General features: G+C 55.1%; 1 protein-coding gene and 1 long non-coding RNA gene across 3 annotated transcripts; one reads left to right on the top strand and one right to left on the bottom strand.

Annotated features, from left to right (window-relative positions):
* Positions 1 to 4,642: 4,642 nt before the first annotated feature.
* LOC126951649 (uncharacterized) lies at positions 4,643 to 8,666 on the top strand. Its single transcript, XR_007724566.1, has 2 exons — positions 4,643 to 4,907; positions 8,575 to 8,666. It is a non-coding gene; the product is annotated as an uncharacterized LOC126951649 (long non-coding RNA).
* Positions 5,768 to 16,937, bottom strand: CRYGN (crystallin gamma N). 2 transcript variants are annotated; one of them, XM_050785936.1, is made up of 4 exons: positions 16,827 to 16,932; positions 14,949 to 15,197; positions 13,129 to 13,274; positions 5,768 to 7,116 (listed from the first exon to the last, which is right to left on the bottom strand). In XM_050785936.1, exons 1-4 carry the CDS (start codon positions 16,845 to 16,847, stop codon positions 6,984 to 6,986), a joined length of 549 nt encoding a protein of 182 aa, XP_050641893.1. In that variant the 5' UTR covers positions 16,848 to 16,932; the 3' UTR covers positions 5,768 to 6,983. The 2 variants fall into 2 exon arrangements, with proteins under 2 accessions (XP_050641893.1, XP_050641892.1); XM_050785935.1 differs by lacking the exon at positions 5,768 to 7,116 and adding an exon at positions 8,825 to 9,196 and having other exon boundaries at positions 16,827 to 16,937.
* Between the last annotated feature and the right edge of the window lie 1,921 nt (positions 16,938 to 18,858).

The raw sequence follows: 18,858 nt of genomic DNA, 5'->3' as shown, positions 1-18,858 counted from the left end.
GGAAGTTCATGCAGACAACTAACGTTTTCATTTAGCAACCTACAGGTTTGTTTCCAAACTCTGTCTCTAGTGAGATTTTAGCCTGGTCACAGAAAAGCCTTGAGTTCTGCTCTCCACCTTGAGATGAGCTTTGTAGGATTTAATCTTGATGTGCATCCAAATATCCAGTGCTGTCAGAGGCAACTACATGTCAGCTGCATTCTGCATTCTTTTAAAATTATGTCACAACAGCAACTGTACAACCCTCAAAACCCTGCCTCAGTGCACACCTGGTTCCAGCTGGCCACAGAGGCTGGCCTGACTAGGCATGTGGCCCGTCTGTACCATGGGCAGCTCTCCCCATCTGTATTCATTTCTTAGGGCTGTCATAACAAAGTACCACAAATTGAATGGCTCAAACAACAGAAATGTGCTGTTTTATAGTTCTGGACACTGGACGTCTGAGATAAATGAAGGTGTCAGCATGGTTGGGTCCCTCCGAGGCTTCGAGGAATCTGTTCCAGGCCTCCCTCCCAGCTTCTGGTGGTTTGCTGGCCATCTCTGGGGTTCCTTGGCTCACAGGAGCGTCACCTGGGTCTCTGCCTTTAACTTCACATGGTGGTCTCCCTGCCTGTGTGTCTGTGTCTAAATTTCCCTTTTTTTTTTTTTTTGGAGACAGTCTTGCTCTGTCACCCAGGTAAAGGGCAATGACGATCTCGGCTCACTACAACCTCCGCCTCCCGGGTTCAAGCGATTCTGCTGCCTTAGCCTCCCGAGTAGCTGGGATTGCAGGCGCCTGTCACCACGCCCGGCTAATTAAATTTCCCCTTTTTATGAGGACACCAGTCATGATGGATCAGGGGCCCACCCTACTCTAGTAGGATCTTGATGTGAACTCCCCAAAATTGATGTATCCAAGCTCAAGCCCCAAAGTGACTGTATTTGAACATACGGCTTTATCAGCTAATTAAACTCAAATGAGATCATAAGGGTGGAGACCTAATCTCATAAAAAGAAGAGAGAGATCTTGTGCTCTTTCTGCCATGTGAGGACACAGTGAAAAAGTAGCCAACTGCAAGTTAGGAAGGGGGCCCCTCACCGGGAACCAAGTTGGCCAGCACCCTCATCTTGGACTTCCCGATCTTCAGAGCTATGAGGAAATGCATTTCTGTGTTTAAGCCATCCAGTTTCTGGTATTTTGTTATGATAGTTTCAGCAGACTCAGACAGACCTCATCCTAACTTAACTAAGTACATTGCAAGACAGTCCCATTCTGAGGTGCTGGGGGTTAGGACTTCAACATATATGTTACAGTGTCAATGCATAATGCCGTCCACACCAGAAAGTAAATGGCAGTTTAACTACTCTCTACTCATCTAGATCCCAATAACTAATTCCAAATATCCCACATTTTTCTGTTGGCCTGTGGCCTTCAACCTTCTGTCTAGTAGAAAGTTCTGTCAGTTAGGGTTTTTGGTGTGCAGGTAACAGAAACAGACTTGGCACCAGCCTCCAACCACCTTGGGTTCCTCTGTGTCTCTGCGTAAGATTCAAATTCCCAGGAGTGCCTCTGATTGGCCCAGTCCACATGTGGCGGGGCATTGAGGGTGAGGCACACACACCAGAACCAAGGCAGGGTCGGGGAAGGGTCATTGCCTAAAGGCAGTGATTCTGGGTAGAAAGGCCAGCAGGAGTTCTGGGAAGAGGACTGGACTGCTCCACTGAGACCTAGGATGTAAACACAGGCAAACCCCTCCTCCTCTCAGGGTCTCGATTCCTTTTTCATTAACCAGGAGCAACAAGACTTGTCCTGCTCACCTGACAGGTTAGCATCAAACATAAATGAAGACAAGGATGAACTTGGAAATTAACAGAGACTTGTTATTACAGCAGCCAGGCACCCGGTCCCTTCTCTCTAATCTAAACAACCACAGCCCTGCAGTTTCCAGCGTGAATCATGTTGCCTTCTCTTCTGGAAACCTTTCATGCATCTCTTCCTAAAGACCCCACACTGAATGTGGCATTCCTGTGCATTTGTTTACCATTTCCACATCCCACAAAACTCTCTTCCAAAGAATTTGGGTTTGCCCCATGATAGAAACAAATAGGCCAGGCGTGGCGGCTCACACCCGTAATCCCAGCACTTTGGGAAGCGGAGGCAGGCAGATCACTTGAGGTCAGGAGTTCGAGATCAGCCTGGCCAACATGGTGAAGCCCCATCGCTACTAAAAATACAAAAATTAGCCACGGTCAGGATACCGCGGCCATTGAACATATGTCACAGGGCAGGCAGTGCCTCTAATTGGGAAAAAACAAACTATGACCTTAAATAGATGAACTATTTAATAGATTGGTTTTTTAAAATCTATTTTAGTATTTCCAAGTGCAAGCGCCTTTATTGCTCACCAGACAATGAAGCACACGGCTTAACACAGGAGGAACTACCTGCTGGAGGTTTTGGGGTTTTTGGTTATGATGTTATCAGTTAGGAATGTTTTCAGCTGCAAATAATAGAAAACCTAAGTGTGGTGAAACAAATAGGGGTTCACTTCTCTTACATGACAAGAAGGGTGGCTGTGGATGCTGATTTAGCAGCTCAGTGAGCTTGGAGCCAGCCTTTCCCTGATTCTCTTTGCTTTTCTCTCATGATTACAAGAAGGCTGCCTGAATTCCTGGCATCACATCTTTATTCAAGGCAGGAAGCCAGGGGAAAGGGGCTTTTTATCCAGAAAGCCAAAGCTTTTTCTGAAGTCCTTCTGTCAGCTTTCATCTCGGTGACCAGAGCTGTGTCCCATGGCCTGGAAGGCAGAGAAAAGAGCACTTGGCTTTTCCAGATGCTTTAGTGAAGGCAGGCAAGGGAGGGAGGAGGGAACTGGGATTGGAAGAGCTAATCCACAGCGAAGGCTGTGGCTCCTTAAATCTTCATTTGTTTACACCAGGCAGTGTAGTATTTTTCAAACTGGAGAACTGTGACCTACTAGGAGGTTGTGAAATCAGCTTCGTGGGTCTCTGACCAGCATTCTTTTAAAGTAAAATAAAATAGAAAACATTGATGCTCAACTAAAGAGTGAAAGTCAGGACTGTTTGTGACACAGCTGTGTTAGTTTTGTATCTAATGACCTACATGTGAGTCTCAGTCAAAAAGATAGGGAAGCCGTTGCCACAGGGGGGTGATGTGCAGAGGGAGTTGGGCGTGGGCTCGGGGGTCAGACGGCCTGGGGCACTTGGCCTCTTTGGCTATTTATGGCACACATTTGGGCAAGTTACAATCATCCTTTTAGGTCTATTTCTTCTATTGTAAAAGAGAGAAAATAATATACCCACCTTGTTATATGTAAAATACGGGCTAGCACACAGTTTAGGTCCCAGTAATTACCCGAGAAAATGCTGTTGGTATTGGTATCTACTGATAACCAATCGCTGCCAGACCCCGCTTTCATGACCCAATTAGGTTCACTTAAAAGTAGCAACACACTCACATGTAAACCAGAAATGTTAAAATCTCCTCCCCCACAAAAAGTTGACTTTGGCACAGTGCCATCCACCGAATCCTATGGGATGCTATTAGAGAAAATCCTAGGAAACCTATTAATTTCCCTGCAGGAGGGCTAACATTGAGGGTGCAGCTTGTGAGTGATCGGCATGGGGCCAGGAGACCCGTGGAAGAAACTTCTCTCTGGCCTGGGTCCCAGGAATTGCTGGGCTTCTTCCGGAAAACTCACTTCCTTTCATCTTTGGGACTGAGCAAATGATGGAGTTGATCCTGTTTCCCTGCTTGCTTTGGCCCTATTAGGAGTTCCTCTCTAGCAGAGAGCACAGGACTTGTGCCAGGGAGAATATTATGGATGCCTAGCTTTTTTCTACAACCTTTTTCTAAGTCCCCTCTGCCTCAACGATTTCCTCCCGTACTTTTTGTGTCTGCGTTTTTATCACAATGGGCTCCTCCCCTGGCCTTGGGCTCCCTTCCCCCAGGGGTAAAGCAGCACTTGAGCATCCCCTGTGTGTGCAGAGGTGACACCCCCTCTGCCATTACCAGCCCCACGAAGGGACTTCCATCCAGCAGCCCCACTGGGTGGGAGCGCCCATTTCTACTGCCCGCATGACTGTCTGTGAAGTTTAGGAATGCCGGGGCTGGGAGTTAGGCTGGGTACACTGTGTGGGGGACACGCCGCCCCGCTCCCTGTGCCTGGCATCTAGAACTGAACACTCTACCGCTATGGGAATGGAACCCAGGGCACGACCATCTCAGCCTGCGGAACGATCCAGCCCAGCTGGTGAGAACTCCCGCCCTGGTGTTGGGGGCCAGACAGGGTGCGTGGAGAGGGTCCTTATAACCTGGTCAGTCCCCTAGCCAGAGCAGTCCTACACATCGCTGAGCCCTCTTCAGGTTGAGAATGCTCGCCCTCAGCACAGCCCTACCCTCTGCCCCTGCCCCTGCCCCTACCCAGGGAGGGCTGTCCTGGGGGTCCCAGGACAGGCAGGGACCAGGACTAGGGTTACCAGCACTGACCTGCCCAGCCTGCCCCCCAGCCCCAGCAAGGGGCTGCAGACCCACAGGCTGGCTCCAGGGCTGCCACCCCTCCATGCACAGCCCATGCCAGCTGGGCTCTACAGGATCCTTTTAAATTACAATTCCAAAGTGGGCTGGCCACAGGCAAGAAGCCAGGAGCCTGTTTACACAAATGCTCCCTGCTCAGGGAAGGCTGCCCAAGTCACTCCTTCCTGCTGTCCCCAGACCCGGGCTACTAAGGTCTAGGGGTCCGGAAGGCAGGGTTAGTCCCAGGCAACCACAGTGACGCTCCAGGGAGCTCTGCTGAAGGACAAGGACCTCCTCCTCCTGCATCTCAGCCTCCCCAGCAGCCACAGCCAAGAGCCCTGCCAAGCTGATGGGACCCACTCCATCAACAAGCAGGTGACAGCTTCTTCAGGTAGGGGGTGGGGCATGGTCGCACAGGAGACCCGCAGGGTTCCCTGGGATCCAGGGAGGACCTTCATTCCCACATTGCCTCCCACAGTCCTGAGCACCTGAGCAACAAGGAGTTAATATTTTTTGATTATGGCAAAATACACATACAGTTTATCATGCTAACCATTTGAAGTGTGTGGTTGAGTGGCATTAAGTGCACACACACAGTTGTGCAGCCGTCAGCACCATCTGTCTGTCTCCAGAACTCTGTCATCTTCACAAACTGAAACTCTGGAGCTAAATCTTTAAATCTGTTTCATTCGACAAGCTTTTTGTTTGTTCGTTTTTTTTTTTTTTTTTTTTTTTGACGTCCCTGGGTGGGCTCAAACTCATCCAACAGGCTTTGATTGAAGATCTGTTGTGGCTTCCTGGGGGGAACACAGGCAGGACAGACCTGCTCTGAAGGCACCCAGTGGCATGAAGAGGCAAGCCAAGAAGCCTCCAGCCAAGAAGGCGGTAGCCCGCTGGCCACCTCGGGGCACGGGATGGAGGCCCAGGAAGAGGAAGGGGCCAACAGACACTTATTGGACCAGCCCTTGGTTGGTGGGAGGAACTTCTTGGCTCGGGGGATGGGGTGGCTGGGAGGATTCAAAGGGAATGTTTTTCCTGTGGTCAGACTGGACCTGATAAACAGTGCAGGGGGCCGGCAGGGCAGGGGGACCCAGGGCTGAGGACATGAGGGGATGGCTCTGTGAAAGTCCCAGCTTTCCAAACCACAGAGGGAGGCAGAAATATGTGAAGCATGTGTGGCTCTGAGGGCCTCTCACCCTCGGTCCATCGACCCCTGGACAGACTTCAGATAAATTACAAGCTGCCCACAAGCACTTTGGTGGGAATCTTGTTTTTCCTCTTTCAGACAAAAAGCAGATTTGCTGACAGATTAGGGAGCAGGGGGCTGGGGTGAGGAGGAGGTCACCCAGGAGCACAAAGCCCATTCGAGAAGCATTAAATCACCAGTTAATGAGGTGCTGCTATGCCTTGGTGCTGGGGAGGAGAGGAGGAGTTCAGGGGAAGCCTCTGGAACTCATGGGAAGGACTGCTAGGCCTGGTTTTTCCCGTGACTCCCAAGGACCTAGACTGAACCTGTGGGGCCTGTGGTTCTCATTTCATTCCCCAGGCATTAATTGCCTATGAGGGGGCGGAATGATTACCACTGCTGTATGTCTGAGGACACTGAGACACACAGCAGTGGCTTCTCCAATGTCATATCCTAGTGAGTGATGGAGTGGGAATCAGGTTGGAGTTTGGAGCCAAGTTACCCTCTCTCCTATGACGCCACTCCCCTGCCTGCTTCCCCACCCCGTCACCTGCTGGGTCACCTACCGCTAGCCAGCCCTCATATGGCACCTGCTCACAGGTCACGCCTTTGGCTTTTACAAGGGTATACAGTTGGCACAACAGACATGATTGCACTCATTTCACAGAATAGGGTCTGAGGCCTGGAGAGGCTTTGGGTTTGCACCAAATTCATGACAAAAATATATCTAAATATGCAAATGTGTGGTGCAGTATAGAGGAGTGGTTAGGAACAAAAAGGATCAATCAGCCAGCCAGACCTGGGTTTTAGTCCTGACTGCTGTGTGACCCTGGGCAAGCTGCTTAACCCGTCTGTGTCTAGCTCTCCTCGTCTGTACAGTGGTGATAAGTGTATCATCATCTTGGCATTATTGTACGTGATAAGTAAAATTACACAGATTCCAGCTACTACAGAGCCTGGCATGAAGTCAGTGCTCCACAAATATCCATCAACATCATCACCATCATCAGCCGTGGGCTAACAGGTGCGAGATTGTGGAGGCCTGAGGGCAGCAGGGTGCCAAGGCCCAAGGAGTCTGTGGAGGGTTGGACGGCTGTTTCAGAAAAGACAGGGCCCTTGCCATGGGTGGCGAGGGCCTCCCGCTGGCAGATATGCCACACAGAAGGCTCCACCTCCCTAACAAACTGGCAGAGAAATGAAAACTGAGGGCATGATTTTAAGCAAACACTCTCCCGGCTCAGAAACGGTGCAGGTGCATTTCCATGTCGATTGGTTCCAGGCTCAGAACTTTGCAGTCAGGACAGGTGGCTGGGTTGTTGCTGGTCTTGTGGTGGCCTCTTCCAGTCCTTGATCTGATTGAAGAGAGCTGCTTGCCTGGAAGTCCTCGGCTCCGAAGCTGCTAGGGCTCCATGCTCTGTGGTTTGCAGGTGAAAGGAGGAGGGGCCGGGGCATTAGGGGTACAGAGCAGGCCTTTGTGGACCCATCTACCACATGGCAGCAGGGAGCCCCTCCCCTTTCCTGGGCGGAGGGGACGGTTGCCTAGTGGTTTCATATCTTCATTTGGCCTCAGCTGTCATGGGACAGCCTACGGGGCTCCCACAGCGGTCATGGCCCCTCCGTCTTTGCCACGTTCTTGGTGAGGCATTGTCTTGGGTGAATTGGGTGATTCATCGTGACTCTTTTTCCATTGCTCTCTCAGTGAGGGATGGGGAGGGGTTGGAGGACACCCAGGAACAGGACAGCCATCCCCTGGCCCACCACACTCAGGCCACCACACTCTGCGGCAGAATCGGCCCCTGAGATTTTGTTTTTCCTTTGGGAACCTGTGTTCCCTCCCTGAGCTCCCTGCCATGCATCCATCACCCTCCAGGCCTGTCAGCGTGTCTCAGTTCAATTCCAATAGTAACCCAGGGCTCCCGGCCTAGAGGGGCTGATCCCCAGTCCAAACCCCTCCGCCTACTCAGAAAACCGGAGCAAGATGTGTGGTGAGGAGGACCCGGGAACTGAGAAGCCAGTCGGGAGCCAGCTGGTGGGGGGGCCTCTGGGATCTCTGTGGGGGATTAGAGGTTGGACCAGGAGCCAGGTCCCTGACCAGAACGCTGTGGGCACATGGGTGATCCAACCCATGCACCTGGCCCCCCCCCCCCGATCCCTCATCCAGCCAGGCCTCGGTCCAGGCACAGGCCGTGTGAACATCTTTGGGGTCTCCATGTCCAGGAGCCCCGTGCTCAGGGACCTCGGGTCCAGAGCCCCTGCGTTCTCCTCAGAAGCCCAGAGCACTCCATCTGTTGCCTCCTTCTGGAGTGGGCTATGGTTTCCTCACAGGCAGCCTCCATTCAGGACTCTCCTGGGGGGCTGCTGGCAGCAGGGAGTTACCTGGGCCACCCCCAGGGACCAGAGTTCCCCCTCGAGGGTCCTTTCCTCTCTCCCCCGTGAGTTGGAAGCGTAGGCGTGGGTGGGGAGGCAGTAGGGGGATACTTTTGGGGACGTGGACCCTCTTATGCTCAGGAATCCCACTGCCTGGGCTGAGTATCTCCTTCCAGGACAGGCTTCTCCCTCCCTTCTGTCCCCCAGGGGTGGGGTGTCCCCTCGAGATTCAAGCCCACCCCAACAGGAGGACCCAGTGTTCTGGAGAGGGCCCAGGCCTGGAGGAATTCTGCAGGCGGGCGCTTGTGGCTGCACGAGGTGAAGACCCGAGCCAAGGCTGCCGGTTCTGGGTCTGCCGGCCCCACTGCTCCAGGGGCTACAGCTGCAGCAGACACGCCCCATTTCCCTTTCTCCCTGAAAGCCCCTCCATTCCCACAGAGCCCACCTGTTCAAGCTAAACCCCTACCCCGACACTCACCACCACTAATTTTTTTCTCTTTCGCAGGAGAGAGGTCTGCCCTGGGTGCAAACCAACCTTCCAGAGGGAACATCCTTCCCCTAGAAACTCCGAGGCCAAGATTAGCCATGAGGATAAAACCCAGAGATCAGACACAGAGACCCGGGGTCAGGCCTTTGGCCACGTGGCCTGGCAGCCTCACCTTGCTGAGTCACAGAGAGGCAGAGCCCCAAGTGAGCCTGGGGAGCCCTGCACCAGCCTGGGTTCTGGCCCTTCCCTCCCCCCATTGCTTCTCATCACCTCTCCCCACTACTCTCCCCTCTCTGGCCCAGGGGGTCCCTGGGAGTCTGGGAAAGCGCCCTGGATCGTCTGGCTCCTCCCAGGGCTGGGACGCCCATTGCCAAGAGAGCACTCAGAAGCCGCCTGTTGGCTTTTAGGACTTTTATTGCCCAAGGTCCCGAGGTCTGGGTGGGACCGCAAGGGGCTGCCCCTGTCCCCAGAGCTGTGCCTGGCCATCCTGGTGGGAGGGCTCGGCTAGAAGAAGTTGACCACCCTGCGGAGCGACTGCACCCGCGCGCTGTGGGCCTCCCAGTCGGAGAAGCTGCGGAAATCGCCCCTCTCCACCACGTACATGCGGCCGCGGTAGTTGGGCTCCTCGTACAGGACCCACCTGGAGGCCAGGGGAGTGGGAATCAGGGGCTGCCGGGAAGCCCCCCTGGACTCCAGACAGAAGAGCTTGCACAGCCTGGCCACCCAGCAACCCCTCCCGGCCGAGCGGCCCCTTCACTCTGGGCTACACGAAGGCACCCACGGTGCCCACCTTGGCTTTTATTTCCTTCCTCAGTGCCGTGTGGGGTCCGTGCAGGGGTGTGACAACTGTGGGGACAGGCCTAGTAACGTCCACATTTTAAAACTGACCAGTCCTGGCCGGGTGTGGTGGCTCATGCCTGTAATCCCAGAACTTTGGGAGGCCGAGGCAGGCAGATTTTTTGTGGTCAGGAGTTCGAGAGCAGCCTGGCCAATGTGGTGAAACCCCGTGTCTACTAAAAATACAAAAATTAGCTGGGCGTGGTGGTGCATGCCTGTAATCCCAGCTACTCAGGAGACTGAGGCAAGAGAATTGCTTGAACCAGGGAGGCGGAGGTTGCAGTGAGCCGAGATCGCGCCACTGCATTTCAACCGTCCTTGGCAAGGATGCACTCCCGCCATCACTGCACACCCACGCACTCCTGTTCCCTGATAAGGACCACCTTGCACAGACAGTGCCCCCAGCACCTGATGGGGGGCCTGGCACAGAGGGCACCATTCATTCAGTGAATGCCAGTGGGTTCCCACATGTGTGCCCAACACCGTGTCAGGTACCAGAGGTGCCATGGTCACATGACATGGTTTCTGCCCCCTCCTGCCCTCATGGGGCCTCCCCTGCAGAGGAAATGGGCTGTGGGGGTACAGTTGCACAGAGGAGCCTGCAGGGCACAGAGGAGGGTCAGGGAGTCCCAAGTGGGGCCCCTTCCTCTCCTCCTCCCCTTCTGCACACCTCCGGGGCAGCCACCAACAATCCAGAGAGCAGAAACAGTCAGGACAAGTCTTTATGGAGCCTGGAGGACCTGGGGCTGGTGGGGGCAGGAGAGAACACAGCCCTTCGTCACCCAGGAAGCTGTGGGCCCGGCCCAGAAAAGCAGGAAGGTGCGGTGGGGAGGGAATGGGGGACCAGGAGGAAGGGACTGGAGGTCCAGGGGAGTGGCCTCTGCCTGGGAAGGGGCATGTGATACAAGGAAGACGCCTCAGGACAGCTCGGAGCAGGGGCTGGCCCGACCCTGTCCTTCCCTCACCATCTCTGAGACGAGCGAGGCTTGTCACACTTGGTGCCTGGCACAGTCTGCTGCCTCGAGGGTTGGCGCCAGGAAGGAACAGAGAGAGGCAGAGGGTGTGAGCCAGCCTGGAGCACCTGCTGGGGGACTCAGGGCAGGCCTGGTCCAGCCTGGACCCCACCCTCATGGCCCCCCGCGTCCATGCTCCTTCACACCTAGAGCTTTCTGACCCCACACCTATGCCATAGCTGGGGCCTCAGAGGCACCTCAGGGAGTCAGCTGGTCCTTTCCTACCCTGTGGTGGGCAAGAAATACCCTAAGCCATGTCCTGGGCCACATGAGGGTGCTCACATGGACACCCCCAAAAGGAGGGGGCAGGGAACTGCCCATCCTCCTGTCCCCTGTCCTGGCTGTGGCTACTGGGAGGAGGCAGAAAGGGGAAGGGGCAGGGGCCTGTCCTGCCCACATGAGCACCGTGCCCTTCCCCAGGTGGGGGTGGTTGGGGGCAGAACGCCAGCACATTTTCCTCCGAAAGCCCACCAGGACATGGATCTGAGGGGACGGGTCATGCCTGGGCTGATGTGGGACCCAGAGGGAAGGGGTCTTGGCAGTGGGAGGTGGTGAAGGGGCCCTGCCTCGCCCACTCTCCAGACCCCAGGAAAGGCCTCCTAGCAGTGTCCCCTCCGGATCCAGGGGACCCGGGGGCGTTACCTCCTTGACAAGGGCTTACATTTGTGTAAGAGTTAGAGTCTTAGGCGGCAAAGGCTGAGCACCTGGGCCCCCACCTGGGGGACTGACGGCTGGCTCCTTGCAGGGACGGTGGGGATTGAAGGAGATGGACTGTGTGCTCCTCAGTCAGAGAAATGTTCATCTCCACCTTCTCCACCTTCCTTCTCAACAAGCCCCTGAGTGCCTGAGTGCTGGGGTGGGCGGGGGGATTGTGTCTCTGGCCTCAGGACATCCTCCATGCAAAGGTGTGACTTGGGCCTTACAAGACACAATTTAGCCAGCAAGTTTTCCAGGGCAAATTCTTGTTTTGGAATGCCACCCCTGGGCTCCAGGTGCCACCAATTTAGAGCAACATGCAATTTTGTAAAATGGAATCCTGGAGCTAGCTAGAGTGACAGAAACAGCAGATTTCCGCCACTATCAGGCCACCAGGGAAAGGTGGGATGTACACAGTCCCTCCTATCCCTGGGAACTGGTTCCAGGACTTCCCTTGGATGTCAAAATCCAAGGATGCTCAAGTTCCAGATATAAAATGGCATTGTATTTGCATATAACCCATGCGTATCCTCCCATATATAGTAAGTCCTCGCTTAACCCCATCAGTAGGTATTTGGGAACCGTGGCTTTCAGCACGCGATATATAACAAAGCCATTTCTCCCCTCATCAATCTTATAATGAACCCACATTGAACAAGACAACATATTCGAGGACCTGCCATACATCATTTCATTTAAAGTCACAGTCTCCAAGAACCTATCCCCAATGTTAAGTGAGGACTTACTGGACTTGAAATCATCTCCAGATTACTTATGATACCGAATCCAACGTAAATGCTATGTAAATAGCTGTACGGTATCTTTCAGGGAATAATGTACATATTCAGCATAGACACAATTGTGGGGGGATAGTTTCACTGTGCAGTTGGAGCCCACGGACATGGGGTGCCACCTGTGTCCAGCTCTGCCTTGGCTCAGTCTCTGTCTCCCTGCAGTCCCTCTGCCCCCTGCATCCTCTCCAGAGCTCCCTGGCCTTGAACCTCTGGAGTATAGAAGGCAAATTGTTCTTCAATTGCTTTGATAGGAGCCAGAACCATGCACAGCCAGCTGGAACCTGTGTGAGGGGCTCTTGGCCTGAGGGGAGGGAACTGAGGCCTGGGAAAGCGGCCAGCTGTGGAACAGGGACAGACACAGGCTTGGCTGTAGTCTCAGCTGTGCCACTCCCATGGGACGGCTGGGCCGTCAGCCTTCTGAGTCTCAGCTTGCCCTTTGTAGAACGGGGGCAATAATATCTACCTGACGCAGAGGTGTGGGCTGGACAATGAAAATAGATGGCCAACTTGAAGGTGCTCAGAGGGTAGTTGCAAAAGGGGAGTATGCGGGAGGGCAGGAGGGGGCACGAAGGCTGCCCTTGGTTGACCAGGAGGAAACCCAAGTGTGGGGCAGACAAACCCATCTGGGCCTGGGCACAATCCCCCTGGCTACTCTCTGTCCAGAAGTGAGCCACCCTGAAGTCCGTCTTCCCCCAGAGGCCAGGGTGCTGGGGGTTTGCAGAGAGGCCCGGTTCAGGGGTCAGCTTTGCTGGGTAGGCGCTGGGCAGGGTGGGCTGGTCCACCCTTCTCCGAGCAGGTGAGCCCGCTGTGGCTTTCCAGCCCATAAGGCCCTGGGGGATCCTTTGGTAAGCAGGTGTCCCCCGGCTCAAGAAAACCAAAGGCGGTCTCTTGCATCAGATCAATCGCAGAGAACTGTGCAGCTTTCAAGGTCCTCTCCTACCTCTGTTCCTGGACCGATGCCCTATAGGGAAGGTCTCAGGATGCCTCTGGGGCCCAGGGTCCCTCTCTGAGGCCCTTCTGGGCCATAGGGGAAGCTCCCTGCTGCTTGACTGGGGCAGGTGAGGCAGCTGAGGAAAAGAGAGGGCCTGTGGGGCCAGGGACACGCTGCCCCCTGCTGCAGGTCTCATTCCCACCCCACCCACCAGCCCTGCATGGCGGGCAGCCTCGCACGCCTGGTGCTGAAGGGCCTAGCTGGGCCTCGGGGTGCGGCCACGTGGCTGGCCTGTACTCACGCTCCGTCCCCGTACACCTTGATGGCGTTGATGCAGTTCTTGGCCCAGCCCCCACTCTGCAGGAAGGGGCAGTCCTCCAGGAACTCCAGGCACTGGCCCGTGAAGTTGCAACCCTCGAAGATTTCCAGGCGGAAATGTTCCCCGTGCTCCAAGACCAAGCGAAAAAGAAGGAAAGAAGGAGCCTGCTGTGAATTCCCCTCTCCCAGAAACAGAAGCCCCGGGCAGGAAGGAATTAGGAGGCACCCAGGGCACTGGGCACCCCCATCCCACATACTTCAACCCCGCACTTCTGTTTGTTCTTCCACATGAGATGTGGTTGGAAGAAAGGGTTCTATTACTCTAAAACTGTTTCAAGCCACTGAGCTGGTCTAAGCACCTCTTTCTACAGCTAGAAAATCTGAGGTCCAAAGACAGCCAAACTGACCAGAGGCCAGCGCTCAGGCTCAGACCAGGGCTGGGGTCTCGGGGCTCCCTCTGGGTGCTCAGCCTGGGGAACTTCTGCCCTGGTCACACCAACACACTCCCGTTTCTGACTTCACTCCAGGGCCGCAGCCCACAGGCAAGCCTTCAAATGATAACGTTTTAAAACTGTAATAGAACCTTTTAGTAAAACATAAAGCCAAAAATCTAAAACAAATACCAGATCTCGTGTGCTGAAACTCCTGCTGGCCTTGACATCATCGTCCCCTAGGCTCATCACGTCTCCCTATATGATTCCCGCATTTCCAAAAGACAGAGGAGGGCCAGCCCCTGCCTGGCTCAGAAGCCGGCAGGGCCTGGTCTGTGTCACAGCTGGCCCCAGGATAGCTCTTAGGAGAACAGCAGTTCTCAAGATACCAAGGATATTTTTCATATAAATAGCATTATGCAGGATCCAGGGCCAACCATTTAAATTTCTTTTTTGCCAATTGTACCACAGCCTGGAAGAAATACTAAGAAAGCATTCTTACAATTTGAGATGCCAAAGCCCAGCTGATTTTGCAACTGATACAGAAAAGAGAGAGGGCCCCACACAGAGGCCCCTTCCCTGGGGTTCCTCAGACGTTCACCAGAACCGCCCGGCCCAGGCATCAGGGGAGGGTCCTCGGCAGACATAAGCCCAGACTCTCTGTGATGAGACATGCATACCCCCAGGCTCAGGAATCCTCCCCTTCCCACCTGAAGCTCCCAGAGCTCACAGCAGGTCAGCGAGTACTCATGACCTGGGGGAACGGCCTTGCTTAAATCCCACCCTAGGAGCAGCTGGACAGAAACAGTCCTTCGCCACGGGGGAGCCATGCCCCTCGTCTGCCCTCCCTGCATACACCTCTTGGGTGGCAGCTACCTGTGTAATTCCAAGGGACCTGCCCCCCAATTTTCCCCTGACTGGCGGGTGATTCTTCAGCTTCCTCCATCAGCCACTCCAAGACCGCAGCATGGAAGGCTCCAGAATGTGCTACAAGACCACCTGCACCAGTGGCCACTAGGCCCAAATCAGCCTCCCATTGGCTGAGTGTCCCTTATCTGGCTGGAAATCTAAATTTGGACGATTTCAACAGCATTTTAAATGGACAATGCAGCTAGATTTTTGGATCCAAAACTTAAAGTGGTTTCCTGATACCTGTATGAAAACTCAGGGCCACTCCCGCTCGGTTCCCAGCAACTCGGCCCCCCACCTACTCACCTCATGCCAGCAGGTGGCTCTGGGTATAGCTCCCTCAGTCTTACAGACTTTAAAGCTGGGAGGCCCACGCTCCCCAATTCCTTGCCACTGTCTGCCAGGGCTGACCCTCGGTCCCTCCGGCAGGAAGACTCAACCCTCGGTGGACAGGCCCACTCACCATTCCTACAGGCCGACAGGAGCCCATGTGGTCACTGTGGCTGTTCCAGCGGAAGAAGTCGGGGTAGTCGCCGTGCTCCAAGATGAACTGCTGGCCCCGGAAGTCAGGGTGATCGAAGCAGACCCAGGCTCCGCTCTCCACGCGGATGGAGTTCACTCGGTTCATAAAGCCCCGGTCCTGGAAGTTGTCACAGTCCCCAAAGACCTCCAGCTTCCTCCCCGTGAAGTGCTTGCCCTCATAGAGAGTGATCTAGAAAGGGCAGGTTACAGAGCTGAGGGTCAGGGGCTTCTCTCCTTCAGCGTTGGAGGCTGGCGTCTGGGTCCCAGCACCCTCGACGGAACCCCTACTCCCAGGCCCGCCAAAGCCCACTCCTGCTGCACACAGTAACATTATTTGCCAATTGGGCAAAAGCATGAATAGTTGGCAGACTGATGCCATACACAGCTCCTGTTCCTTCCTACCCTTAGGAGCTCACAGTGGAGCAGACAAGTTTCAACAGGGGTCTGGGGACAGGGGCTTCCCCTTTGTCTAGGTGCCCATTTCAAAATGGGCTCTTGTCAACTTCCACTGCATTTTTAAACTCATTTTTAAATTCTTAAAACATAAAGCCGATAATAACATTAAAGGAGGTGTTTTCAAAAGAAGAAACTGCACCCACAACCCTCTCGTGGTAACCCAACATATATTTTGCAGAAAGGTTCCTGGGATTGGGCCTCCTTCACTGGAGAGGCTGAATTGGCCGAAGCCGCGTCAGGGCCTGGCTCGGGATTAATGTTCTCAAAAGAGGGCTTATAAGTGCCACCCTGTCCCTCTGTGTTTTGTAGGCCACTCCTTCGGGTAGCAGGCACGTATGAGATCTGGAGCTCCATCACCCTGGTGGGAGTTCAGACACCGTGTCCTGTAGCTACGTGGCACCCACAGGTTGTCCTTGTCCCGAAACAAAACAAAGGGAAGCAATAACAACCCCCAACGTCTTTCCTGCTGTGGAACCTAAAACCCCAACCATTCCCTAACGCTTTGGGTTTCAAGAACTGCGGCCCTACAACAGGCCTGTCAGAGCGCAGTGATGCTCCCCATCACTATGGCCGTTTGCGCCTCACCAGTGTCTCCAGTTCGCTCAAAAGAACGTGAGAAATGCCTTTCCAGGCCCCTTGGAGTCAGGCGTGGCCACATGCTTTCACCAGAAAGGAGGCGGACACCCTGGTGTTCTGCACCCCAGAGTTACTGGGGCCTTTGTTACTGAAGCATCACCTGGCCCATGCGGACTGATACAGCAACACAGTCACCCCCAGACACTCTGGAATGTGGCCCTGGAGACCGGAGGCTTCATGGCAGTGGCTAGGCTAGGGGCACTGGAGAGAGGGAGGGACAGCCACGTCTCCCATCCTTCCTGCACCAGGCAGGGCTGGTAGAGGGCCCCTGAGGCTTTCGGGGAGACCTGGGCACCAAAGGGATTCGGGGCTCCCTCAAATCTCAACATTTTTCAGAAAACCAGCCCTGAGTGTCCCTGAAGAGACCCTGAGGAAGGACAAGCCACACAGACCAGCCTTGGGCAAAGAAGCTGCAGCAGTGGGGCCGCGGGCTGTGGGACAAGCCAAGCCTCCCCCACCCCGAGGAAGCCCCAGGGAGTCTGACCACCCTCCCTGCTCCTGACTGCGAGGCCAGGGGTTGGAACCCCGGAAGGAAGGAGTGGAGATGGAGACCTTCCTATCCACCCACACTAGAGAGGCCCCAGGCCGACCCCGTTTTATTAAGAAATTAAACCAGCTTCCCTTGGGTTTGTCATCCAGCAACAGTGTGCACCCTCCTGAATCCCCTCGCACAGGGGGCGAAGGTGGGGCCCTGCCCGGTTTCCTTGGGGTTAAGGGACTCACTCACCTTTCCCGAGCGCTGCGCCATGGTGCGCCCCGCCCCATCCGCGGGTCTCGGTTTATACCGGGCAGCTCCCTGCTGGCTCAGCGCCGCCCCGGACAAAAGATTTGCTGGGCCGGCCCCGGCGCGTTAGTGCTGTCGGGCGTGCTAAGCCCGAGGGGCCACCAGGCTGCTGAGACCCGCCGCGGCCACCCTGTGCCACCGCGAATGCAGCCCGCCCTGCCCGGGGTCTCCGTGTGCGCTCCACGTTTAGCTCCCGGGCCTCCTTCCTCCCTGAGCCCTCCCGCCCAGCCCGCGGCTGCCCCTGTCCTGCCTTGGAGTGGTGAAGGGAGGAGTGGGGGCGTCTCTCCAGCCCTTTCTTCCCTGGCGCTGCCCCTCAGCCCTCAGGCCCATCTCCCTCCCTCCCAAGACCTGTTCCGAGCTTCCCAGTCCACTCCCCTTTCTCACCTGGCTGCACGCAGTCTCACCTCGGTGCCAACTTGTCTCCGGGAGGATGCAACCCAAGCTTCCCGGACAGACAGACAGCGCTTGACCGCCCCTCCCCCGGCTGCTCTGGTCTGAGCTCCCAGGTCCCCACCTTAGACCTCCTGCTCCTACTCACCCAGCCCCTGATGCACGCCCTCCCCCTTTTCCCAAAATGCCAGGCCAGGTCAGGCCTGCCTCTCCTCCCGCTCTCTTCCTGCCTGCCTCCCTCCTTGGCACTCTCCCTCCCTGGGTCCCTCTCTCCTTGAAGATCCTGCCTAGGGTGCCCAGGTGACCCGCGCTGCCCTGAGCTGGGGGCACAGTGCTCTGCCCCTTGCCTCTCTGCTGCACCAACCATAGCACCCTGGACGCCCAGGATCAGTTTACTGCACAAAGGAGTCCCACCGCGGAGGGAGAGTTCCCCAGAGCCCTGGACGAAGCACTTGGCAGAAAGCAGAGGCTCAGAGATTGTGGCGTGAGCAGAGCGAACGGAGCCCACAGGATGTGTAGCCCCAGACGGCTGGGGAGATGAGCTGGGAACACAGGACCCATGACTCAGATGGCTGGGGGTGTGGGGGACAGGGCTGTGAGATCAAAGGAGCGGGGGGTAGGTAGGTGCTCCACAGCGGGTTCTGCCGGAGAGAAGGGAGGAGCTTTGGGGAACAGTTTGGGCTGCTCTTCCCTCAAACAGTAGAGTGTATTTTTATGACCATTTCACAAATGAGACACTGAGGCCCAGGAAGAGGAGGTTATGTGATTCTTGGGGCAGAGGGGTGACCGTGCCTCTGCTTTGGGAGGTTTTCAAAAGTAGACAGGGCATGAACCAGAACCTGCATGTCACCCTTGAACCCGGGGACAGTCTTCCCCAGGGACGCCGCCCAGCAGGCTGCCTCCACTGGCGACCTTACTTGCCAAGCCACACATTCCAATGTTTGTCTCTGGACGTGGGCCCTGGTGGGGACATAAAATTAAAAACAAAATCTCCTGCCAACCCAGAAAACTTCTCCACGAAGGTAGTAGAAAAAGAAAACAATTTTATTACTGAATAAACTTTAAACTGGAATGTGAGCTGCATCACGATCTCTCCCCCTGAGAGATCGCAAAGATGGAGAGAGATCTCACTCTTCTGCAGCCAAGCAGACACAACCCATTGCATTCATGTTTTCAGGACAAAATTGCTGATTTTCTCTATCGCTATGACTGGAGGTGGGTTTTGCGATTTGGAGGCAGGTGACAGCTGAAGTCAGGCTTCTCAGGAAACGGGGAGGGTGGCGGCATTTACTGCTTGATGTCAAGACTCAAAGAGGTGGTCCTGGCTCCCAGAGGAAGCACGACTGAGATATTAGACTGGCAACTGGCTTGTGTAGCCATTAAAAAGATTTACACACAGGCCGGGTGCGGTGGCTCAAGCCTGTAATCCCAGCACTTTGGGAGGCCGAGACGGGTGGATCACGAGGTCAGGAGATCGAGACCATCCTGGCTAACACGGTGAAACCCCATCTCTACTAAAAAAAAAAATACAAAAAAGTTAGCCGGGCGTGGTGGCGGGCGCCTGTAGTCCCAGCTACTCGGGAGG

Source organism: Macaca thibetana, chromosome 3, assembly GCF_024542745.1.
Source record: "Macaca thibetana thibetana isolate TM-01 chromosome 3, ASM2454274v1, whole genome shotgun sequence".
Lineage (NCBI taxonomy): Eukaryota > Metazoa > Chordata > Mammalia > Primates > Cercopithecidae > Macaca > Macaca thibetana.
Note: the sequence above shows the minus strand (reverse complement) of the source record. Positions and strands in the feature narration are given on the sequence as shown.